At 38.7% G+C, this 25372-nt stretch overlaps 1 protein-coding gene across 4 annotated transcripts in view; it reads left to right on the top strand.

Annotated features, from left to right (window-relative positions):
• Positions 1-2826: 2826 nt before the first annotated feature.
• The window catches only part of NETO2 (neuropilin and tolloid like 2), a 60005-nt gene continuing 37459 nt past the window's right edge, over positions 2827-25372 (top strand). The window contains exons 1-6 of one of the 4 annotated variants that reach the window (XM_045442638.1): positions 2827-3281; positions 15025-15081; positions 17832-17972; positions 18886-19134; positions 22959-23003; positions 23086-23213. In XM_045442638.1, coding sequence (XP_045298594.1) covers positions 3248-3281; positions 15025-15081; positions 17832-17972; positions 18886-19134; positions 22959-23003; positions 23086-23213 — 654 coding nt within the window. In that variant the 5' untranslated portion in view covers positions 2827-3247. The remainder of the gene's footprint in view (positions 3282-15024; positions 15082-17831; positions 17973-18885; positions 19135-22958; positions 23004-23085; positions 23214-25372) is intronic. The other 3 variants (XM_045442639.1, XM_045442640.1, XM_045442641.1) reach the window with 3 other exon arrangements.

The following is a 25372-nucleotide window of genomic DNA, read 5'->3' as shown; positions in this document are numbered from 1 at the left end:
GGTTCAGGTCATGATCTCACCATTCATGAATTCAAGCCCCGCATCAGGCTCTGTGCTGACAGCAGGGCCTGGAGCCTGCTTCAGATTCTGTGTGTCCCCGCCCCTGCTCGCTCTCTCTCTCTCTCTTTAAAAAAAAAAAAAAAAAAAAAAAAAAAAAAAAAAAAAAAGCTGTTCAGTATACACTGAGATAAAATGATGTATTTTTTATGACTCATTTTCATAGTAAGTCAGTGCTACATACTATTCAAGTGCAACAGGGAACCTGGTCGGAGAAAAGCCAACTTAAACCATAGGAATGAGTGGTGCCTGGGTGGCTCAGGTGGTTAAACATCTGACTTCGGCTCAGGTCACGATCTCACGGGTTCGTGAGTTCCATGCACTGGCAGTGTGGAGCCTGCTTTGGATCCTTTGTCTCCCTTCCTCTCTGCCCCTCCCTTGCTCACACACTCTCTCTCTCAAAAACAAGTAAACATTTTTTTAAAAAATAATATATAAACTAGGAATGATTCTGTGAGGAGTTGGAGAAGTTATATCTATGCCTTGGAAGATCGGGCAGGATGCAATGAAGGCAGAGTCCCCAGTCACCTGGGAATTGGCAGGTAACCTAGAAACAGACTTGAGTGCTACTGGGTGGTCTTCTGAGAGAAACTAATTCAAATACAGAAGTCTCCAACTGAGACATATGCAAAGTGCTTTCCTTTTGATTAACATATGGCCACACAGTAGTCCTAACTATGATTGTGCTTTATCACATTCCTTGAAAAATGTACTACAGACAATTATACTAGTACAGCCAAAAGATAGGTGTCTTAAAGGGAGCCAAAAATGAACATCCCCAATCTATAGCCAATATCCTAGAGGAAAAAACTTTTTTAGGTTTCATCAAAATGATACTACCAGTAAGAGCTACTAGGCCAAATGTGAGTACTGTGTATACACTTTTTGAATCAATACAGTTGCTCTAATACCCTCCCCACTTTCACTATATCCTCAGTGAACTGTCAGATTAATCTTTCCAGAACTATATTACTCCACTATTAAAAACTATGCCTCTGGCCCCTGAATCAAGCACAAACCCCTCTGCCTAGCATTCAAGCAAGAATTTCATATTCTATCTTTACTACCAGACACAGCACTTGCCCCAAATGCAATGCTAACACTTGCTCCTTGCCTGACTTGAAAGCTCTTCTGCCTTCTCTCCTCTCCACTTGCCATCCATACACAGCCTTTCCATTCTTTGTGTGTCATCTCCTTCATGAAGTATTCTCTGATGACATCACACACACTGATTCTTCCTTCAGTCAACAACTATGCATTAAGAAACCTATTCTGTTCCAGAAGTTGAGAGGACTCCTTCCTCCTAATTCTTTTTGTCCACATTTGTCTGTGACTTAAATTTAATACTTACTACTGTCCTAGTCTTCCAATATGTCACTTTATACTTGTGGGAAAGGATCTTGAATGTTTTATTTACTAGTTGGTTCACAAGTGATTTGTGATTTGTAGGTGATTTGTCTTGGGAACCCAAACATACACATCTTTTATACCTCCCATAGCACATGGCAAAAGACCAAATATCTTGCTATTAATTTCTGTTAAATATGTTTTTACTTGCAAACCTTGTGAATACTTACTTTTGTGCCTTTCTTGGAGGGACAGAAGGAAAAAGAGCTTGGCATCCTGGAAGAGTTTTTTTCGGTTGCCTAACATTGTCCTTAACTATAATTTGTTAGACAAGTATTTGTGGAGTTCCTACTGGAGGTCACATACAGGCACAAATACTCTATTATGGTAAGTAGAGTCTTAATCACAGCCTTAAGTCCCCAGCACCTATTATTGTTTTCTGCATAGTTAACTCAGTAAGCATGTGTTGAGCGTCTCTATGAATGTAGCCTCCTGCCCTCAAGCAGTTCATATTTTAGTGGTGTAGGGGTAAATGGGAAATAGGTGATGAACAAAAAAACAAGTAGAAGAGCTAGGTAATTTCAGAGCATAACAATTACTATGGAGAAAATAAAACAAGATATATTAATACAGTTTGCTAATTTGGATTTTTTTAGCAGCAGAGTAGAGCAACCCCATCAACATGGCTTAGTGGACAATACCGCAGCTTTTCCAGGTTCACAACCCTGTCTTTCTCCCTTGCTGTGTGGCTCTGGACAAATTCCTTAACCTTTCTGGCCTCGTTATTCCCACTCTCTAACAGTACCTACCGCATGAGTTGGGTGTAAGGATTAAAAGGGGTTGATATGCATAGTGTTTGGCATTCTGCCTGGCAACCTGGGAAGTGCTCAGGAAATGTTAATAATCCCCAAGGCCGTCAGGTTAACTTACCTGACGCTAAGGGAAGGTGAGAGCCTCAAGCGCCCCCTGCCCCTGAGCCCCGCCCAGATCCACGCCCCCTGCCCAAAGCAGATAGTCCAGCAGGGGCAAACTGGGGCAGAGTTTTGACCTTGAGCTGAGTCCTAAGAGGCCGAGGGGTCGGCTCCCCTTTCTATCTGAGAGGGCGCGCGGAGATGGCCAGGTGGGGAAGGGCTTCGGGGCTCCCCGTTCCCTCCCTGGGGCCAGAGGCCTCGAGGGCTCGGACCTGCTTACCCCGGACGCCCTGCGGCGGCGGGGAATGGGCCGGGCTCTCCCTCAGCGCCGGCCTCTCTGGATCAGCAGTTCGCAGCCGAAGGGGTCGAGACGGCGGCGCCCCGCACCCCCTCGCCCCGCCCCCAGCTCAACGGTCGCGGGCGCGCAGCCCTCCCAGGGCGCGAGGCCGCGGGCGGGCCCGCCAGGCGATTGGCCAGGAGGGTGCGAGGGGCACGCGGGCGGAGGCGGGGGGCGGGCACATGCGCGCAGGCGGCGCGGCCGGCACGCGGCGCTCGCGCTCCCCGCTTAAATGAGCCTGGGCTCCCCGCGCCCGCCACTTCGGAGGGGTCCGCGCCGCGGCCGCAGGCGTGGCGGCCAGCGTCGGTGCCGTCCCTCTCGCCAGCGCGCCTCGCCTCCGGGGCGGTCAATGGGACGGAGCGTCACGGAGCAGAAGGTGCCGCCCGTCGGGGGGCTCGGGCAGCGCGTGAGCCCGCCGGGGTGCTCGAGCATGGCGGGCCGCAGGACCTGAGCCGTGCCCCGCGGGGAGGTATCCTGGTGGCCGGCGATGGGGACCGAGCGGGACTGCCGCCGCACCGGGCCGTGAGGGCCGCCGCCGCCGCCTCCTCCTAGCCGCCGCCTCGGCCCCTCGCGAAGCGCCGGGCCGCTCGGGAATATGGCCCTGGAGCAGCTCTGCGCGGTCCTCAAAGGTAAGCGCCCGGGGCCGCGGACGGCGCCCCCTGCGGGCCGAGACCGGCGTCTTCGCGTCCCTCCCTGGAGCCGGGCGCCCGACGCGCCTCTTTGTCTGGTCCGCGCGGACCGCCAAGCCCTCGCGCCCGCCCAGGATCGATTTGCTCTCCGAGCGCCTCTCCCCTACGCTCTGTGTGTCTGACAGGCTCCGGGGGCACTGGTAGGAACAAACGGGAGATCAGGAAGCGGCGGCCCGGCGGGGCCCTCCGAGCTGTGTCCTCGCGCCTCTTTCTTAAAATTCCTCGCATCGCTTTGCAAAGTTGTGGGGTTCGTGTAAGTGGGGCGAAGACTGGTCTGTTTTCAGCATTTAATGACAGAAAGTCATTCCACACAAACAACAAAAGCCCCAGCCGAGGAGTCGCGGAGCGGCTCTCCAAAAGCCCCACGATGGCGGGTGGCGGAACGGCCTGCGGGCCGGGCCGGGTCCCACCTGCTGCGGCCGTGGAGGCTGCGGCACCACTGCGGGCGCCGCGACCCGAGTCTGCCCGGCCGGGAGCTCTCTGCTCGTGGCCGCGCCCCGGCGCTTCCCAGGACCTCGGAATACCGTGCTGCTGTCGTGTAGTTCTTTCTGATTTGTTGTGCCGGGAATTAAAACAGTGGACTTGCCAAGTGCACAAAGCTCTCAAACGTGCTGTAGCTGCTTTGCATTTTCCTGAAGGTGTTATTTTAGATTAAAATTTATATACATAGGTAATTAAGATTGTGATACAAAGTTGCTTCCGAAACTCGGACTGAATAAGTCCTTTTTTCAGTCGTCAGAGGAAAACACCACCACACAAAAAAAAGGGCTTCCCTTTTTCCCTACCGATTTAAATTAAAAACTGAATAGCTGTAACGTTCGTAATGTTATGAAATATTCTCTTTTTCATACTGGGTAAGGAGTTAAGGTATTGTATTAGTGTCATATATAGCTTATTGTATGCTGATTTTTGTACAGTGACAGATGTTGGGTGTTTTTTCCCATTCCATATTAATACTTTTCTCAAATTTGTTTATTAGAAAATTCAGTCTAATTTTGCTTTAAATTTTAATTGGACAAATTACCTGCTCTCCAGACATACCTAAATTCATAATGGAGATTTGAGCAGTTTAATTTAAAATGTTTAACTAGCCAACTGTATGCTTACAGATACAGTTTGTACTAAGGTAACCTAGGACTTTCTACCTTGTGAATATTTCATGTCACCCCATAAATTCTTAGTGATTCCTTTATTATGTTACAATTTAAAACTCTGAGGTTAATTTCATGTAGTTTTCCTATCTGTAAATCCTAATTTACATAGCCATTCCTTGGAAATTAAGATTCTCTTTTACTCTTTCAAAATAAATCATATATGCACAGTAAGATTTCTGATAGTCCTCATGATCCAAATTTGCTTCATTGTTCTGATTGCTTTAAGGTTATCAACATCATGACAGTCCATCTGGGTAGCCTCCTTGGGGAGAAATCAGTTAGCCCTGTTATACAGCTCTTCCTGCTGAACTTGAGAGAACTGAGCTGGATAGGAGAGAATCTCTGGTCCTCCTGAATGGTGAAGGGATTCGCTGCTTTTCTGCCTATGCCTTTGTCGTTGGTACACAGTGCCCTCTCTGGCCACTGTGATGAAGCATTTAGTTGTTGCACCTTTGAGGAAAGGATTCTGTGGTGATGACAGAGCTGACAGTGAAAACAATGTAGTATCTGGCTTTTCTTTTTTAAAGTACACTAAAACCTACACTAGTTTTACATGCTGAAGTATTTTTAAAATTCAAATTAAGTTGTTGTAGGCTTACTAGAGATGAAACAAGCTATTTTTAAGTCTGCTAAAGTGTATGTGTGTGTGCACGCGCTCTTGTAAATATGGGAAATTGGTCTGGAAAGATTAAAGAAATTAACAAAAGTTGATTCTGAGAAAGGAATCTGGGAGACAGAGACCAAAGTGAGGGGAACACTTCTATTTCACTGTATGCCCATTTGTACCACTTGATTTTTTTTTTTTTTTTTAACCAAGTAAGTGTGTTACCTACACAAAAATTGGCATTTTTAATTAAAAAAATTATCAGGGGCGCCTGGGTGGCTCAGTCGGTTAAGTGTCCGACTTCGGCTCAGGTCATGATCTCACAGCTTGTGAGTTTGAGCCCCGTGTTGGGCTCTGTGCTGACAGTTCAGAGCCTGGAGCCTCTTCAGATTCTGTGTCTTTCTCTCTCTGCCCCTCCCCCACTCACACTCTGTGTCTCTCTGTCTCTCAAAAATAAATAAACGTTAAAAAAATTTTTTTTAATTATCTTTTGGAAAAATATTGGAATCCTGCCATTCACTGTGCGCATGAAGGCATAAAAGGCAGCCTTTAAGTGTTCTGTAAGGTGAATTGTTTCAATGCTGAAGAGGTTCTTATCAGAGGCAGTTCTTTAGTATTTGCATAATTACAGATATTACCTACCTAAAGCCTTGTTTGGAATATTATGGTCAATTTCTACTAAAACAAATCATCCATAATGAGTGTGTGAGATTTTAAATGGAAGGTAATTTTCTTTAAGATGCCATTGATTCTTTTTGTTTTACTCTCAGCAGTGAGAACAAAAGGATAACTTGTACTAGGCTTTTTAAATCTTTCACATGTTATTACTGAATAGTTCACTTTTAACTGTTTGCGATCACTCCAGGTCTTATAAAATTTAACTTTCTGCCAAAGTTAAGTAAACATCATAGTCACATGAAAATACTGCATTAGTATTATAAACCCATTTTTTACTGTTTTATTCACTCTGCACACTTCTGGAGAAACCTATTAGACTCTGTTATATTTAAATCTGTATAAACTGAGGTTAAATTTATTGTGTAAGAGCATAAATATCCCTCTATGCTATATTTTTAAAATCATAAATATCCCTCAACACTGTATTTTTAAAATCTTAGACTGGCAAAAATTAATTCCTGTCTTTCATTCTTACACATCATCCAAAAATGTAAACCATACCAAAATAAGTACAGTACTGGAAACCTGTCCCTTTAATAGTGAAGTCTTTAAGCACAGTCTTGTTAAAAATTAGCTTTTCAGCTTTTCCCCCCAGGAGTTGAAGAAAATGTTTTAATGCTGAAAACTGAAAAGTATGAGTAAATACTGGTTTTATTGTAGTAAATCCTCAAACTAGAATCCAGTGTATTTGTGTTTTGAAACCATGATCACCTGTTAGAGAAAACATGCAGCCCTGTAATACAGACACACGTGCATTATAAAACAAATTCAAACCAAAACCACCTTCAGTCCTTTTTGGAATAAGATAGAAAAAGATAAACTGTAAGTAAAATTCATATCTAAAGTTTTAAAACGATCCCAAGTTCTCCTCTTGGTTATTACCTATTCAGAGTCTCCTGCAGTTTTTTTTCCAGTCTCATTTTTGAATTATGCTCCTGCACAGTAATTGTTGACATTTTAAAAAATGTATCCCTGAATCACTTTGAGATCCCAGTTATTATGGTCTTCAAGTTGGAAAGGGGAACCAAAGATGTTATCCAGCCCACTGGTTTCCAAACTTAGGTTAACAGGAGAGCTACCTCAAAGGAACCCTTATGAGGAGGTACTTAAAAACTAAACAAAGACAATAGATAAGAGCAAGGTTGCTCTAATTGGTGAGGGACCTCACCCTCTCAAAGGCTCATCAGAGTGGCCCCCCAAAACTGATACTTTTTAATGTGTTTGTTATATTACTCACAAAATTGCAGTTTACTAATCTGAAAGTTCAGTTCTTCCTAGGCAAAATGATATTAAAACATGTTGGTTTAAATATGCCTAGAGTAGCATGTTGGAAATTAACAGCACTAGTGTGTGAGAAGACTCACTCTTTAAAATGTGATCTGGTCACGTTAAAATTTGATGGTAGTTGCTGTGGATGTCTAAAGAAGGCTCCTGTAAAATGAGAAGATACAAAACTGCTGTCTGCAGAGCATTTGGCCAGCAAAGAGGTTGTCACATTCTGCAGGAAAGAAAGTACTGCTACAGTTAATCTTTGTTAAAGTGGTTGGCAGTGGGATTAGCATATGTAGGCTGGAGTGATCCCAGAGTTTGCCAAGACCCATCTTCTTTGTGTCTTTTTTTTTTTTTTGAAAAAATGTTTTAATGTTTACTAATTTTTGAGAGTGAGAGCGAGACACAGAATCCGAAGCAAGCTCCAGGCTCTGAGCTGTCAGCATGGAGTCCGATGTGGGGCTCGAACTCAGGAACTGTGAGGTTATGACCTGAGCCAAAGTCAGACACTTAACCAATTGAGCCACCCAGGCACCCAAATCCATCTTCTTCCTTAACTAATAATAATAAGTAAAATTGAGTTTGATTACATTTGGGTACTCCATCCTGTGGAACACAGTTTATTGAAAACAAGTTACTGCTACCTCAAGTAGCATTTGGACTGTCATCAAACTCCATTCTGTTCTCATTATAGAGCAGTAAAGAGTTAGGTGGTTTTTACATCATGGCATCTCATGATAGATTCTACAAACCTTAAGTGCTTAAAACAAGAAGGCTTATTGGAAAGAGGCACACTCAGTTACTAACAAGTAAATTGAGCCAGCTTGAGGAAAGTAAGAGTAGTGACTAGATATCTGAAAAGAAAAAAAAAAATCAATTCTTTTCCTGTCCCTGACGTATGCTCAAATAAAAGAAGCTGGGTCATCTGTGTGATTACTGTTAACCAAGATGTGTGCTGCTTAATTTGTTAATGCAGGGCTCTCTGTACTATGTTGTAGTCAACAGAAAAGACATAATCAGGATCATGCTTAGTCATTTCATGTATTCATCTAATTTTTATTGAATGCTGTCGTGGGCCAGACAGTCTTCTAGTCACTAGAGAGGCATCAGTGAATCAGACAATGCTCCTCTTTCTAGTAAGAAGAGACAAATAATAAGCAAGAAAATACCAAGTCATATAAATAGTAATTAAAATATTTATATAATAAAGTAGGATGAAGGAGAAAATGTAGAGTTTCTTTAGAAGTCAGTCACAAAACCTGAATGACCAGAAGAACCCAGCCATGCAGAGAGATTCTAGGCAAAAGGAATAAACTAGTCCCTAAAGCAAGAATTAGCTTGGTGTATAGAAGTAATGAGAAGAAGGGCTGTGTAGCCATTGGTAGCAATCGGGAGGTCAGATGCTAGATCATGTAGGACCTCTGAAGTCAGAGTAAAGAGTATTGGATTTATTCTAAATGTAATGGGACTGTATTGGAAGATTTTATGAAAGGCTGTGATATGATCTGGTTTATGTCTTGAAAGGATCACTGGCTGCTGAGTACAGAATAGATTATAGGGAACTGTGGCAGGAATAGCCAGTTGTCTCCCAATATCCATTTTATAATTCAGTAATTCTCTGAATTATAATTAAGCCCGTGAATACCCAACAGAAAGACTAGATTTTCCAGCTTTCCATAGGGTTAGGTGTGGTCATGTGACTAAGTTTGGCCAATCACATGTGTGTGCAACTTTGGGAAAGTGGTGGTGTTTTTGTTCAGTTAAAAATTTTATTTTGAAATCACTGTAAATTCTGGGCAAATGTCTTTTAAAGGAAGGAGGAATGTCCTGTGTCATTTCTTCATTTTTGCTGACACAGGAGTGAGTAGCTATAATGAAGATATACTGACTGGCACTCTGGCATACATATTGGACCATAAGATGAACTTGGAATTAAAATCAGCTACAACTGGGGCACCTGGGTGGCTCAGTCGGTTGAGCATCCGACTTGGGCTCAGGTCATGATCTCGCAGTTCATGAGTTTGAGCCCCTTGTTGGGCTCAGAGCCTGGAGCCTGCTTCAGATTCTGTGTTCCCCCCCTCCCTCCCCGCCCCACCCCTGCTTGTGCTCTTTCTCTTTCAAAAATGAATAAACATTTTAAAAATTAAAAAAAAATTTTTAAATCATCTACAACTGAATAAGATAGAAGATCCCTAGTAATGATATAACCTTCACTCTAGCCCTTGACTACTTACCTCCACAGTTTGTATACTTGGCAGAAATATATTCTATGTTGTGTAAACTGTGTAAAATCAGTAAAAGAAAACCAGGCAGAGATTGAGAACTGTTAAATAGTCACAGAAGTGAAAAATCTGAATGCTATCAGATAAAATTAATTTTGAAAGTGCATGTCTTAAACAGTGCAAAGGTACTCTAGTGGAAGCAAAGGGTGATCCATGGCAAGTGCAGATGCCCAGAAATAAGAAGTATTTATAGGAACATTATAAGAATAGGTAGCAGAGCGTTCAGCAACATTTCCAAAACCAACTCATCAACTCCTTTTTGCTAGTCCCCTACCCTGCCACATCCATTTTGGCCCAAACTTGCCCCTGCCATCACCAATGGAGAAAATGGGCAGCCTCTTTCCATTTCTTACAGTCTACCATCATTCTCTTATTGTAGTAGTTGGTTTGCAAAGTATGTTCCCAGGGCCAGAAGCTTTTAGCATCAATGGGGGACTTCCTTGTTAAAATGCAAGTTCTCAAGCCCCAACCCAGACCTACTGGGTCAAAATCTCTGGAGGCACCCACCCCCGCCACCCCACTCCAAAATCTGTGTTTTAATAAGTTCTCTGGGTGATTATCTTTTACATTGCACGCTACTGTCCCGATGATTGATTCAGTTCTCACACCTGGAAGTAGACTTGCTGGGTGGGATTTGTGCATTTTTAAACTGGTATATATTACCAGATTAACCTCCAAAAAGGTATGCCAGTTTACAGTCCAGTGACAGTGTATGTCAGTTTTCTATATCCTGACCAACAATAGAATCTGCCTTTTTTTTATATTAGGCTAAATTTTTGCATTTTTAAAAAATTTATTTGAGAAGCATGCATGCAAGCTGGGGAGAGGGACAGGAGGAGAGAGAGAGACTGAGACAGAGAGAATCTTAGGCAGGCTCTACTCCATGGGCTCAATCCCATGACCCTAGGATCATGACCTGAGCCCAAATCAAGAATCAGACAGTCAACTGACTGAGCCACCCAGGTGTCCTTCATTGTTTTTGGTTTTGGCACATTTTTCTTATGGCATAATCTTTTTTTCTCAGTTATTTGTAATTTTTATTTGTTTGTCTTTAGTAAATGAAGGTGTTCTCCACCCAAAAATATACATAGATAATTCAACTTTTTGTTTTTTCAATATGGTGTTTATTTTTCTATTTAGCTTGAAGGAACAGACCTACTTTTTTTTTTAATAATTAACAAGTTATCCCAGAATCATTTCACCAAGAGTTTCAAATACCATACATATAATAAATTGTGGTGTGTGTGTGTATGTATGTATATATTTATTTATTTATTTATTTATTTTATTTCATTTCATTTCTTCAGCTTTTTCTTCTATCTTCTTATCTTTAAGCTTGAGAATAAGGACCAGGGCTGCTTGCTTCATTGCTGTAGCCTCAAGGACTGACCACTGCCTGTAATACAGTGGGGCTGGTTATGTTTGTTGACAGATCATCTGTTTCTTCCTATACCATTACTACATTTTGAATTACTATAGCTTTGTAATAAGTATATATTATTTTTATGTATTTTATGTCTTTTATTTTTTAATTTTTCTTGGGCCGTATGAAAAAGCTTTTAAGATGAGTTATCAGCAACATTTTAAGTCCTCCAGAAAACTAAGATTTTGATTAAAACATTAAATATGTAACTTATTGGGAAGAATTGTTACCTTCACATTGTTTTATTATCCAAAACCTATCGTCACTCCGTTGTATTAAATTTGTTTACTTGTTTGTTTGTTTTAGTCTTACTTTCTTCTTTTAATAGGTGTAATAATTTCCTAGTAATTCTCTTGGGACTTCTAGGTTTTAAGTAACATTATCTATAAATAATAATTTTGTCTCCTTTCCAGTATTGCATTGGCCAGAGTTTCCACTGTTAAGTAACAGTGGAAAGAATAAACTTGATCTTGATTTTTATAGTTCAGGGTAAGGCCTTTAAACTGAAAGCCCTGGGGAGAAGACTCTGCATAGAGTTAATAGGACAGTGTTTCAAGGTAAAAGGAGTAGCATTGAGGACTGGTATTTAACACCTTGAATAGCATCTGTCTTTATCATTTAAGTCTTCATTTTTAAGTCAGGTCTGTACACACATTACAAGGCCTCGCCTAAACTCCAGAACTAGAGGTATGGGCATAAATAATGAGCATTCCCTCTTTTAAGCATCAAATCACAAACCCTTCTTTATGTAATTAAACTGTATGGTTAAGGAGTTTAGAATTTTTATTTTGGCATGGATTTCTACCTTAATGAATTAGTGCCTTCTTGGGTACATTATCTTTTAATTTGAAGTGTGTGGTATTTCTAGATTTGAGAAATTATTGATCCTTTTGGTAAGAGGAAGAAGGGAGCAGTGGCACATAGTTGGGGCTAAAGACAGAACAAAGCAGCATGGCACTGCTTCTTATAGTTAAATAATTCCAGTGTTTGGCATTAATGGAGTTTGTTTTAATATCCCAGCCTTGTTATAATAAGCAATTTGCAAAGATCCTATTATACAACTGGGAGGAAACTATGTTTATTATGATATGGAATTTAGAATGATTAGTAGTCACAACTGTGTCACTAAATATTTCTATCCCTGATTGTTATGCAGATTCACCGTATTCTTTATATATCATTTCTATATTCAGTAGCATAGCTCATTTGGTTTATTGAGTTGTGAATATTTTTTTTTTAAAGATTCAGGGGAAAAAAATTGTGAGCCACCCTCTGAATAGAGTAGAAAAGAATAATAGGTTTATTTGGGCTTATAATTTTATTTTTAAAATGATCTGCCTTAGTTGCACACTCTGTAAAATTCTTAAGTCCATATTTTATGTAGCCAAATTATTGATCATTATGTAATAATGAACTAGCATAGTTCATCCCTTTGCCATAGCTTTACTCTTGCTCTCCTGGATTCAGTTTGTTGATTCCTTACTTGCCCTTTCTGCCTGGCTTTGTGTTACTTATATACCATGAATTATAAATGTGAGGACTAGTAAATTGTTATGTCTGTGATTCAGGAGGAAAGGTATACTGAGCACAAAATTTTGATCAGTTGTGTATCATCTGAATGATAGCCTTGGGAAGTAGTGTCCTCTAACAAGATACAAATTGATACAAATGGATGTGTTATTTGCTGAATTGTCAGATATCTAATATTACCCTAGGTTTTTCTTTTTGATTACACATATTCTGTTTTTAAAAAAACACGTTTCAATTCTCTGTTCTTCAAACTCTGATCCAGTGAAGAGTTGTGAAGAGTTTGAAGGGAGGATTGATTGTCCTACATAACAGGAGGTCTTCAACACTACTAGCCACCAAAGAAAAGGAAGAGGAAATTAAAGGTGCTGACAGAAGACAGAGGAGACAAAGGTCAGCAAGGATACAGGAAACTAAAGATGAAGATGCCAAGCAATTAGATTTTAAGATGTAAACAACTGAATGGCAAGAATTATCTTTTTACTTTGGTGACTTGGGAAGTAGATACTCAATACATGCTATTGCGTGACTGTCTACCAGTCACTTAACTAGCAACCTATTCAATGCCCCCATCTCTCTCCCTGCTTTCATCCTGTAAGTCACCAATTACAATTAACTCGACATCTGAATCATGTTATAAATTCTTTCCTCCTTTCCATTTCACTACCACTGCTCCGCTTAGAGATCTCATCATCTTTGCTTCCATTTTGAATATCCTTCTCCCTTCTCTTTTTAAAAATTTTTTTTTAATGTTTATTATTTTTGAGAGAGATAGAGACAGAGACCAAGCAGGAAAGGGGCAGAGAGAGAGAGGGAGGCACAGAATCGGAAGCAGGCTCTAGGCTCTGAGCTGTCAGCACAGAGCCCGATGCGGGGCTCCAACTCACAGACCGTGAGATCATGACCTGAGCCGTAGTCGGCCACCCAACCGACTGAGCCACCCAGGCACCCCCTTCTCCCCTCTCTTTAAAAGTTTACCCTTCACACAACCATCAGGATCATTGGTCAAAAACACAGATGTGATAATGTCACACACTACTTTAAAAACTCACAATGACTTCTCATTATAGTCAAAAGTCCAAACTCTTCAGCATGCTTGTCAAGACTTTTAACATCAGACTTCATTCTGTTTGTCACCTGATACACCACTGGTCCTCCACATGCTCATCCTGCTGTATAGAACTCAGAGTTTGCCGACCTGCCATAAGCAAGTGCTCACTCGTGGTTTTGTCTAAGCTGTTTCTTTCTCTGTATCCTGGGTTGAGGTACTGTAAGGTACAAATAGAATATACCATCTGTTTCTGAAATTTTCCTCATTTTATTCTTCACCCTCAGCAGAATGAATGGTTCCCATCCCTGCTTCCATTATGCTTTCTGTATAAATCCTGTTAAACTTCATTTCACCTTGTATTGTAAACTGTCATTGACAATAGACTAACTCAAGGATGGTAGTTTCCGGTCTATCATTTATGTAACAGAGTGCCTAGCATGTAACCAGTGCTACACCAGTGCTATCATCTCATTTAATCTTCACAACAGCCTTTTGAGGTTAGTGCTACTAGTACAGCATCTCCATTTTACAAATAAGTAAACTGAGTTAAAAAGGGCTCACAGAAAAAAAAAAAAAAAAGGCCTCACAGCTGGTACACAGCAAAACTTGAACTTCAGCCTGTATCCACCGAACTCGTAATGTCCATACTCTTAAATATTTTGCCGTATTTCTCCCCCAACATCTGTGCATCCTCAGTGCCTGCTATCCTTGACAGTAGGTACTCTGTAAGTGCTTATTGACTGAATGAATAATAAAAATTCCAGTTCACAAGATTTTGAGGCAAGTGAACTTTACATTGAAAGGGACAGAGAAAGCTATCCATGCACCATTCATAAAAATAAAATGTTTAAAAGAATCATCAAAATACATACATACACAAAACAATTCAATGTGACTGGGTCTCAGAAATGTTCAACTCAGGGAGAAAGCTTCATTTTTTTTTTTTTAACGTTTATTTATTTTTGAGACAGAGAGAGACAGAGCATGAACAGGGGAGGGTCAGAGAGAGGGAGACACAGAATCCGAAACAGGCTCCAGGCTCTGAGCTGTCAGCACAGAGCCCGACGTGGGGCTCGAACTCACGAACTGCAAGATCATGACCTGAGCCGAAGTCGGCCTAAAGCTTCATTTTCTAAATATGCTGGCTTTTGTAACACAGGACACAGCATAGTTATGTGCAGCTATAAAACATCTTGAATTGATTTCTGGGAGACTGCTGCCCCCTTACTTCCATCTTAATTATAAGTGCTCTCACAATCACTAATTGAACTTTGGTATAATACATTGCAGAGCCAGCCATAGAATGCATGTAAACCTTTTGAGATGGAGTACAACAAATGTATACAATATAGTCTATATTTACTTTACAGTACTTACATAGTAAATATAAATTAGGGCAAACAAAGTTTGTTGCAAAAAAACTGTGTTTTTAATCTGTCACAAATTGAAAAATGCTGTAAATGCCATACACTGTTAGTGTTTGTGTAAATGAGTACAGTATCAACCGTGTTTTTTCTTGGGTTAACTGTGAAATAGTAAATCAGAACACAACATTTAGACCTTAAAAATCTTGAGAATGAATGTTAGCAAGAAAGGGCTTGATTAATCTTTTTTTTATCATCTGATTTTCCTTAAAAATTTAGTAAGATAATATGGATTCACTTTTTTAACTTTTTTTTTCTGTCATTTCTCTAGTGTTGTTAATAACAATACTTGTAGTCGAAGGGATTGCTGTGGCCCAAAAGACCCAAGGTAAAGTACTTACAGTGATAACTTACCACTTATCCAGGACAGTGGGATGGCTTATAGGAAGGGATTGCAACTTTTGAATACTATTTCCATAGTCCCTCTGGGGTGTTACAATGACCTAAGGCTTTCTGTCAACCTATCAGCCTCAATTTAACTGGGTTCAGCTGCAGTTAACTAAATTGTCAACATAAAGTCTTGCCCTGATTGATAAATTTTTTAAATTGGCATTACTAGTGGTTCCTAGCACACTATGGATTATATCCAGAAATTAAATGAGATTTGTGCTTATCACTCAGCAAAAATAAAAATCCCTTTTTTCAGGGTAGACAAGTGAAATACTTCCATCAGTATCTTATTCAAAGCCCTGTAACCTGTTCTGATTGTCCTTGTTTATGAAAGAAGATAAGCTAGTGTGATTTTTGAACCAGATTTTCATGCCAGGGTTTAATACACTTTCTGATTTACTTTTTATTTTCCTCTAAGTTATACGTACATGTGACAAAAATCAAAGCATTCAAAAGTTAAGGATGAAAAGGCAGTCCTCCATCCTATGCTACTCTACTTCCTTCTCCATGGAGATAACCAGTATTTTAGCTGAATCTTTTGGAATTTTGCTGCATATTACTAAATATACTGTTAATTCTTAATTATTTCAGTCTTAGGTATTAGATAATGATTTTCTACCATAGAAGATGAGAATTTAGCTCTTTCATGCATTTTCTACCCCCTAGTATATACAAATGTTCTATTACTTTCCTTCCATACCACCTGTCTCAGTGTAATTGTGTTGTAATTCTGGTCACCTCTGTATTCAGAATTTACATTAAGTCACTCATGAAACTTTATCCATATGAAAATTTTGTCTTTTAATTTAGGAAATTTTTATTTCCTTTTTTCCTTGTTTAAATTTTTTTTAAGATTTTGTTTTTTTAAGTAATCTCTATACCCCCCATGAGACTCAAACTCCCAACCCCAGGATCAAGAATCACATGCTGTACTGCCTGAGCCAGTTTGGTGCCCTTTAATTTCTTAAATTATCTTTCTCTATTTTTTTCTATTCTATCTTTAAGAAACTTCTATTTAGTTATGGGGTATTTTTGTTATTATTTTCTATTTTCCACCTGTCTTTCTACTCTGTTTTCTTCTCAGTAGTCTCTATTGAGACTTCTTCAACTTCATCCTCTAAACCGGGAACTGGAAAACTTTTTCTTTAAAGAGCCAGATAGTTAATATTTAAAACTTTACAGCCTTACAGTCTCAGAAGCAACTATACACTTTTGCTCTTGTAGTGTGAAAGTAGCTATGGATGGTAGGCATGTGAGTGGAAAAGGATGTCTTCCATTGTGATCTTTATTTACAGAAACAGGGCACAGGCCATTTATAGCTCTCTTCATTAAACTTTCTATTAATTTTTCATTTCTTTTATTTTTAGAAGCTTTTTGTTTTCCAAATATTCTTAAAGTATTCTTGTTCTTATAGATATACTCTCTTTCTCTAAGGAGATTAAATGTTTGTGTGTGTGTGTGTGTGTTTGTTTTTGTTTTTTTGTTTTTGTTTCTTTTTTACATCTTTGTTTCCTCAGCTTTGCTTTCTTTTTTTTTTATTCATTTTTCATATTAGAGGGTTTCCTCAAATATGGTGATCCCTGAATGTCCACTTATTTATGAGAAGAGCACTAAAATCTGATCATTAGCTGTCTGCAAGTGTAGGAAAGACTTGTTAACTGTGGCCCTCACTGGTGAGTGACCCAACACTGGGGAATTCCTGAGTCTGCATTCTTGCTTGGATCTCGATTTCTTTGGAGTGTTTAGAGTCCCTAGAGAGGAAGCTTTCCATTTCCTGCTTAGAAGCTTTAAGGGAGTTGAGCAGGGGAAGAGGCTGGGAATGCCATCCACTGTGTTAACATTCCTGAGTCTCTTTGTTTGCAGGTTGGTCTTGTCACCGTCAGCTGTTCCTGGTGCTTCCTAATGTAGTAACCCTGCTTTTATCTTCTGCAAAGGAATAACCTCATTTTCTGATGTGATAGAGTAGCAGCTACCTGGTTTTGTGAAGTAGGGGAGAGTATTAGAAATCATATTGATTCTAAATAGACCTTTACCCAAGCCTCATATTTTTAAAAAGCACAATTTTACCACCACCTGTCAACACCTGTCCTGCTTCCAGAGATATCAGGCACTGCCAGTTGTTATTGCACCTACGTTTAGACCTCTTTAAAGGTTTATTTATGCCCTTAAAACATCCTTTACTGTTAAGTGGAGTTTGAGGATAGAGAACTAAATGCATGTGTTTAATCTACAGTTTTCAGCCAAAATCCTTTGTAATCTTTGGATCCTATTTGGCTTTTGTGTTAAACTAAATATAGAGGCACCATAGTAGAGATAAACCCCTGGGATCCTTTTATTTTTATTTTTATTTTTATGTCAGAACTGAATTTTATAGAGTTGTACTGATTTATCAGATTCTCCCACACGGTTTTGCCCTTGTAAAATCTAAGCATTTTATTTCCCTGCTCTCCTACAGGGTAAACTTGTCCTCTAGCAGCAAGTTCTTCTCACCAGCACAGCATACGATCTTACCTTTCTCTCACTTCACTGTGTTGTTTTTTATGCTAAACTTAGTGGTGGTTCTTGCAAAATTGTATACAGTATATGTGTAACATTTAGTGAGCAAATGTGTAGTTAAATTGTGGGGAAAAGAGAATACTATTCTCTTTTGCTGTAATTCATGTTTTAAATGTGATTTTTTTCCCTAAGATGGACAAAATATTGGAATCAAGCATGTTCCTGCAACCCAGTGTGGCATTTGGGTTCGAACCAGCAATGGAGGTCATTTTGCTTCACCAAATTATCCTGACTCTTATCCACCAAACAAGGAGTGTATCTACATTTTGGAAGGTATCTGACCAATTTCTATCTTTTAATGGATGAATTTTTACTTTTTTGTAAAACTAAGTTACATAGGTAAGATGCCCAGTTTGAACCAGTTTGAACAAAATCTAAAAACATGTATTTGAATTAAACTCTAGTAATTATAAATATTTCTGAGTACTGAACACATTAACAAACACATTAACAATTAAAAAAATTGAAATTTATAGGAATTTTGAATCTCTTAAAATATAATTCAACCAGATGTGTTGGTATATATGAGAAACTTCTCTGTTAAGACTTAAATTTACTGGCATCTCTTATCATGCTTTATGCAAACTTATGTCCATAGTTACATTAGTTCCTTTCTTCTGTTTTTCTATTCATTGTATATTGTATCTCATGAACTCAGCATTAGCTTTTCTACTGTAATTTTAATTAAATACATTTAACTAATTTAATGAACAGCATATGCCAAAGGGAAAGATTGCTACAGTTCTACAAAGTAGCATTGCTACTATTGATATAAAATATAACATCAGGGGCGCCTGGGTGGCGCAGTCGGTTGAGCGTCCGACTTCAGCCAGGTCACAATCTCGCGGTCCGTGAGTTCGAGCCCCGCGTCAGGCTCTGGGCTGATGGCTCAGAGCCTGGAGCCTGTTTCTGATTCTGTGTCTCCCTCTCTCTCTGCCCCTCCCCCGTTCATGCTCTGTCTCTCTCTGTCCCAAAAATAAATAAACGTTGAAAAAAAAATTAAAAAAATAAATAAATAAAATAAAATAAAATATAACATCAATTATGAATTTTATGCATAACAATCCTCATTATGATGCTCCTCTGTGAAATAGTAGGTAGTTGTTTTGCTTTCCCCACTTTTGTCAGGACATTTATTACTTTTCTTTGTTTGTGTTGCCCTGATTTGCTTGCTCTTATTTTCTAGCTGCTCCACGTCAAAGAATAGAGTTGACCTTTGATGAACATTATTATATAGAACCATCATTTGAATGTCGGTTTGACCACTTGGAAGTTCGAGATGGGCCATTTGGTTTCTCTCCACTTATAGATCGATATTGTGGTGTGAAAAGCCCTCCACTAATTAGATCAACGGGGAGGTTTATGTGGATTAAGTTTAGTTCTGATGAAGAACTTGAAGGACTGGGATTTCGAGCAAAATATTCATTTATTCCAGGTAATGAAGTTATCTTTTCAGTGGGTCTCACTCTGGTTTTAGAATCTTATGTATATAAAAGAGAATTTAGTCAAGTTAATCAAATTAAGGTTTTAAAAAAATTAACAAGGCCAGAGGGAAATCACTCTGTGAATAAACCCAAAAATTGGAAATAGAACTATATCACTTGAATTTGAAGCATTTCATAGATGGTAACACATTTTTCTTAGATTTATTTATGTTTTATAGTGTTTATCAAGGGTGAAAAATCAAGATAAATACACTTTAAAAATAATACAGCAAATTGTCTTAATTTCATAATCCTTACCAAAAATTATTTTGGCAGCTTTTTGCATTGGAATGATTGAATTAACCCCTCATTTGAATAAGTAGTCTCTAAGAAGTATTGAGCAATAGAAAAAATATTGCTCTGCACTTGGAGGTGAAAAGATCTGGGTTTGAATCCTTTCTCTGCTACCTAATAGCTGTAAGACTTTAGGCACAGTTGTGCCTGACGGTTGCTATTTGTCAAATGGGAGTACCTGATGTATTAGTTCCCTAAGGCTGCCTTAACTAATTAACTACAAATTTAGCAGCTGAAAACAGTGGAATTTTATTCTCTCGAGTTCTGGAGGGCCGAAAACCCAGGAGCGCCACCTTTTTTCCGGGACCTCTAGGGGAGAATCCATTCCTCACCTCTCGTAGCTTCTGGGGGCTGCCCCAGCGTTCCTGGATTTGTGGCCACATCGCTCCAGTCCCTGCCTCCATGTTCACATCACCCTCTGTTCTCAAAATCCTTAACTTAGTCACGTCTTTTGTAATATTCAACTTTTTTTTTTTAACCACATAAAGTAATATTATCAGGTTCTGAGGATTCAAATTAGGGTCTCCATTCAGCCCACTCCACCAGTCTTCCCTATCCTGTGGTATGTATAAACACTGTGAGAATTGTAAAGCCTCTCTGGTGTAAAACCATGCATATCCCTAATACGGAAACACAAAGATCTACAAGTTATTGCTCCTGTCTTCAAACAACTTAGAGACTGAAACAATGAAAAAGTAACTTATCAATTATATAATCTTTTTGCTTTTATGTTTTTGTAAGAAATTTGTTAATTAAAAAACACATATATCTAAATGAAAAAATATCCATAATCTTACCATCTTCTATATAAAAAACCACTGTTAACAATTTGGTATGTATCCCTTTAGATATTTTTCTGTATCTCTTTTTGTCTTACATAACTGAGACCATGTATCTATATTACCTGCTTTTTTTGCCTAAACAACATAATCAACTTTTTTTTTTCTTGTCAGTAAACATTATGGAAATTTTTAAGCATTGTTTCAATATTTATGTTCTCAATACCAAAAGGATAACGTTTTTAGAAAGTAAAATTTACCTCTAGACTTTTATTTTTTAGGACAGTTTTAGGTTCCCAGCAAAACTAAGCAGGAAGTACAGAGTTAGGATATACCTCCAACCCCGCACAAACACAGCTGCCTCCATAATCAATATCCTGCTCCTTGAGTGGTCCATTTGTTACAGTCAGTGAACCCACACTGACACAACATCACCCAAAGTTCATAGTTTACATTGATTAGGTTCACTCTTGGTGTTGGGTGTTCTGTGTGTTTAGACAAATGTATGACAATGTGTGGCTACCATTTCAGTATCATACCAAGTATTCCCACTGCCCTAAAAATCCTCTGTGCTCCGCCTATTCATTCCTCCCCCTAGCTCTTGGCAAGCACTGATCTTTACTGTCTCCATAGTTTTGTCCTTTCCAGAATTTAAAATAATTTTAAATAATTACAGAGTTATCAAACTTAATTTGAAAGTTCATATAGGACCTATATACACCAAACTGCCAGAATGAAAAAACTGCTAGTTTAAAACATCTCAGAATCTTTAAATAGCCTGCAAAACCTATTTCAATCACAGTTTATTGTATTTAGCTGGATGCTCAATTCTTGTTAAAATTGTTTTTTATTACAGATACTTTATGCATGGTTACCATATTGAAAAAAAAAAGTAGGGGAGAAACTTTTAGCTTGAGTATACATCTCAGACTTTTCTTTTTTAACTTAATAAACTAAATCAACCTTGCTGAAAGGGGTCAGTGACATTTCAGCTCTTTTGCAGAGAAATATCAAAGACAAATTTAATTAAACAGCATTGGAGTAAAAAGTCATAGGAACTACCTGCCAGATGAATCAGAGTTTCTTCATGTGTAGGCAAGAATTGTAGAATTTTGTCATTATTGCATTAAAATTTCCAGAATTATCCCAGTTGCTACTTCCAGGAAGTAGCAATACATTAAGAGTCCTCTGCCTCAACAAATATCACCAATAGCTTAAAGAATTCCATTTAAAACATACTAATTTCTCATTAGTAGTAGTAGTCATCTTCTTGATTTTATTGATCCCTATTGAAAAATTTATTTTATAAATATGATTTTAAATACCTAGACACAACCATAATTAGCCAATTATGCATTACCTATTTATTTTGATATTTTTTTCTTCAGTGGTAAAACTGTGGCAGCCTTACCCACATTATAAAGGCAACATGGTGGTAGGGTAACAAAAATTGTCTGGAGAATTGCAATCTAGTCCTGACTTTGCCATTATATATATGGTCTAAGAAAATCATTATCTCTCTCATTCAGTTTCCTCATCTATAAAATAGAATATTACATAGTTTTCCTGATGTTGCTATAATTAGCATAGTGGGTGTAGAAATTCTGAAGTACTATAAAATGCAAACGTAAGGTAATACACTCTAGAAACCCTACACATTTTCTTCTAATTTGTCTATATTTTAGCCATAATCCATATAAAATTGCTTTCATGATACATTAATAGAAAAAGAGCTACTTTTCTTTAAAGTGAGAATCTTTACATATTAAAAAGCCTGATTTTTAATATTTAAAAACAGTATTAAGAGCATTGTTTTTGATTTTTTTTTGTTTCAGTTTGTAAAGATTTGATTCATATTTAAGATTTTTTAAGCCTTTTTGACACCAAAATATCGTTACTTCAGTTAATTGGTTTAGTTCATAAAAACAAATACCTGACCAGTTAACTTTAATCAGTTATTTGATATATGCTGTTGGTTCTCAGTCTTCTATGAACTACTTCATAGGGCAGAATACCCTGTATATCAGCTAGTCATTTTTTCCCTGCCATTTTGAAAACACAGCTCACTAGCTACTTCTTTGTATATGTGTTGAATTACAAATAACTTATAAAATTCACAATTTTAATCCTTTTTAAGTGTACAAGTACATGTCAAGTACATTTATTACAATGTTGTGCAGTGGTCACCACTACCCATTTCCAGAACTGTTTTGTTAACCCACGCTGGAACTCTGTATCCATTAAACACTAACTGTCCATTCCCCCTTTCCTCCAGCTTCTGGTACTTACTGTCTCTATGAATTTGACTAATCTAGGATTCTCACGGTTCATCCATGTTGTAGTTTGTGTCAGAATTTCATTTCTTTGTTAAGCTGAATAATACTCCACTGTGTTGTATATACATTCATTCATCCCTCAGTGGACTAGCTATCACAATTGACAGAGAGTTCTGAGTTTTCAGGTGGCATAAATAAGTTATTCATGATGGGATCAGAAGTATAAATATTAGCATTTTAAAAAACATTGCTCCTATAAACAAACACCTAAGCATGCCCAGAAACAGTGATCTGTAATCCATACCAATGAAAGCTTTCTCTTGCTTTTGCTATTAAATTAGCATTAGATAGAACTTAAGACATTAAGCCTTAAAGTAACTCTAAACTATCTCAATGCCAATGACTTTCTTCTTTTTTCTGTTACAGATCCAGACTTTACTTACCTAGGAGGTATTTTAAATCCCATCCCAGGTTTAGTATATCACCTCTTTTTCCTCATGGCATTTTGATCAGTCTTATTTTCCTTTGAACATCATTCAACTTTTCTTTCTAGATTGCCAGTTTGAGCTCTCGGGAGCTGATGGAATAGTGCGTTCTAGTCAGGTAGAACAAGAAGAGAAAACAAAACCTGGCCAAGCAGTTGATTGCATATGGACAATTAAAGCTACTCCAAAAGCCAAGGTATTATTATGTACTGAGTCACTTTAGAAAAGAACGTAACAAGACATTGAATTGCATAATATATTTTTTTGATTCCTGCAGATACTTACTATTGTATAAACTGATACTACAAGTTTTTAAAAATTGATTTTATTGCAATCAGATTGGGCATCACAGCATTATTATAGTTAAGTAAACTACAATATAAATTCAGGAATATCACACAAATTTTGAGATTCTTAAAATCTGTGTATTCCTAAGTGGAAAGTACAAGTGTTGATCCATACGATCATAGATTCTTTAAAAAAATGTTATAAGGAGGAAAAATAGACCTCAGGAGGTTGAAGTGTCTTATCAAGGTTCTCAGAGTTGGTCATAGTGTCAAAACCAAAACACAAATATAGTGAGTCTCAGTTCTGTGTTCTTTCTTTCCATGCTGTCTTGTGCTAATGATGTAGCACTATGATTGGAAAGTACCACAGGGAAGGATGTTTTTAAATAACTCTGGCAGATTGAGATTGGTTGCTAACTACTTTTGCAAAAAATCTTTTAATTTATACTTCTAGGAATATTCACAGTTAAAATTATATTTAATGTGGATACATGTGAAAAGAGAGGGTGAGGATAAGAGAACAAACCTTTAAAGAATTATGAAAATCAAATTTGGAGTTAAGGTAATATGATGGATTAGATTATATGAAAACTTACCTGTTACAAAACACCTAGAAATATTGGGTAAAATATAACAGATACTCTTTTAAAAGCATAGGTAAGATTTCCAAAGATAATTCTTTTTTTTTTTTTCAACGTTTTATTTATTTTTGGGACAGAGAGAGACAGAGCATGAACGGGGGAGGGGCAGAGAGAGAGGGAGACACAGAATCAGAAACAGGCTCCAGGCTCCGAGCCATCAGCCCAGAGCCTGACGCGGGGCTCGAACTCACGGACCGCGAGATCGTGACCTGGCTGAAGTCGGACGCTTAACCGACTGCGCCACCCAGGCGCCCCCCAAAGATAATTCTTAATGGACTAGAAATGAAGAGAGATAACTATAAACCAGAGTAATAAACTGAAAACTGAAATCGATGGTACAAATGCCTCTTGCTGATTTCAGTACACTCTGACTATTCACCGGAAGACATGCCAGGAGCTTGGTGTTAACGGCCACGGTGAGACAGAAAAGGCCTGGGGTTTGTGTTTGTGAGATCCCTCACATAAAGCTGGAACTCTCAAAGAGAGATAATTGCTATGAAGTGGTAGTTTAGAAAAAAAACTTCCACTAACATAGGTTGATAATGAAGAAGCTTATCTTTCCAGGCTCAGTCTCAGGGATAAGGCTGGGGTCTCCCCTAAAATTTTTACCTAGAAACCTGTTTATATTAGAGGTTGGGATGTATGTAATTTACATTCCATGCCCAATCCAGGAACCAATTAGTCTAAAAATTAACAAAATGGTCCTGACCTCAAATAACCTTTTTAGAGACACCGGGCAAAAATAAATACAAAATAACCATGGAGGCTACAGGATTGCCACCAGTAAAATACCGCTGAAGGTATGCTCACAACCCAAAATTAGAAAACAACTAGAGCTTGGGTGGTGCAGTTGGTTAAGCATCCAACTTCTGCGGAGGTCATGATCTCATTGTTCATGAGTTTGAGCCCTGCATTGGGCTCCATGCTCACAGCTCAGAGCCTGGAGCCTGCTTGGGATTCTGTGTCTCCCTCTCTCTCTGCCCCTCCCCTGCCTGTATTCTGTCTCTCTCTCAAAAATAAACATTAAAAAAAAAAAAAAAAAACCACATAAGCAGACAACTCACCACAAGTGAATTAGCAGGCATAACAGCAAGGAGTTTCTTAGATCCCTAAGAACATAAGTGTTTTAAGTACCTTATAAGAAGGAATCAAAAAGATGAGAAAGAAAAATGACCAAGTACACTTTTAAAATAACCAAGTAAAACTTCTTGAAGTAAAAGGTATAGTTATTAAAGGATAGATCTGAGAAAATTGCCCAGGGGGTGGGGTAGTGGCAGTTTATCAAGAAAATGTTGGGGCGCCTGGGTGGCGCAGTCGGTTAAGCGTCCGACTTCAGCCAGGTCACGATCTCGCGGTCCGTGAGTTCCAGCCCCGCGTCAGGCTCTGGGCTGATGGCTCGGAGCCTGGAGCCTGTTTCCGATTCTGTG

Source organism: Leopardus geoffroyi, chromosome E2 (assembly GCF_018350155.1).
Source record: "Leopardus geoffroyi isolate Oge1 chromosome E2, O.geoffroyi_Oge1_pat1.0, whole genome shotgun sequence".
Lineage (NCBI taxonomy): Eukaryota > Metazoa > Chordata > Mammalia > Carnivora > Felidae > Leopardus > Leopardus geoffroyi.
The sequence above is the reverse complement of the archived record's forward strand: the minus strand, read 5'-3'. Positions and strand labels throughout refer to the sequence as shown.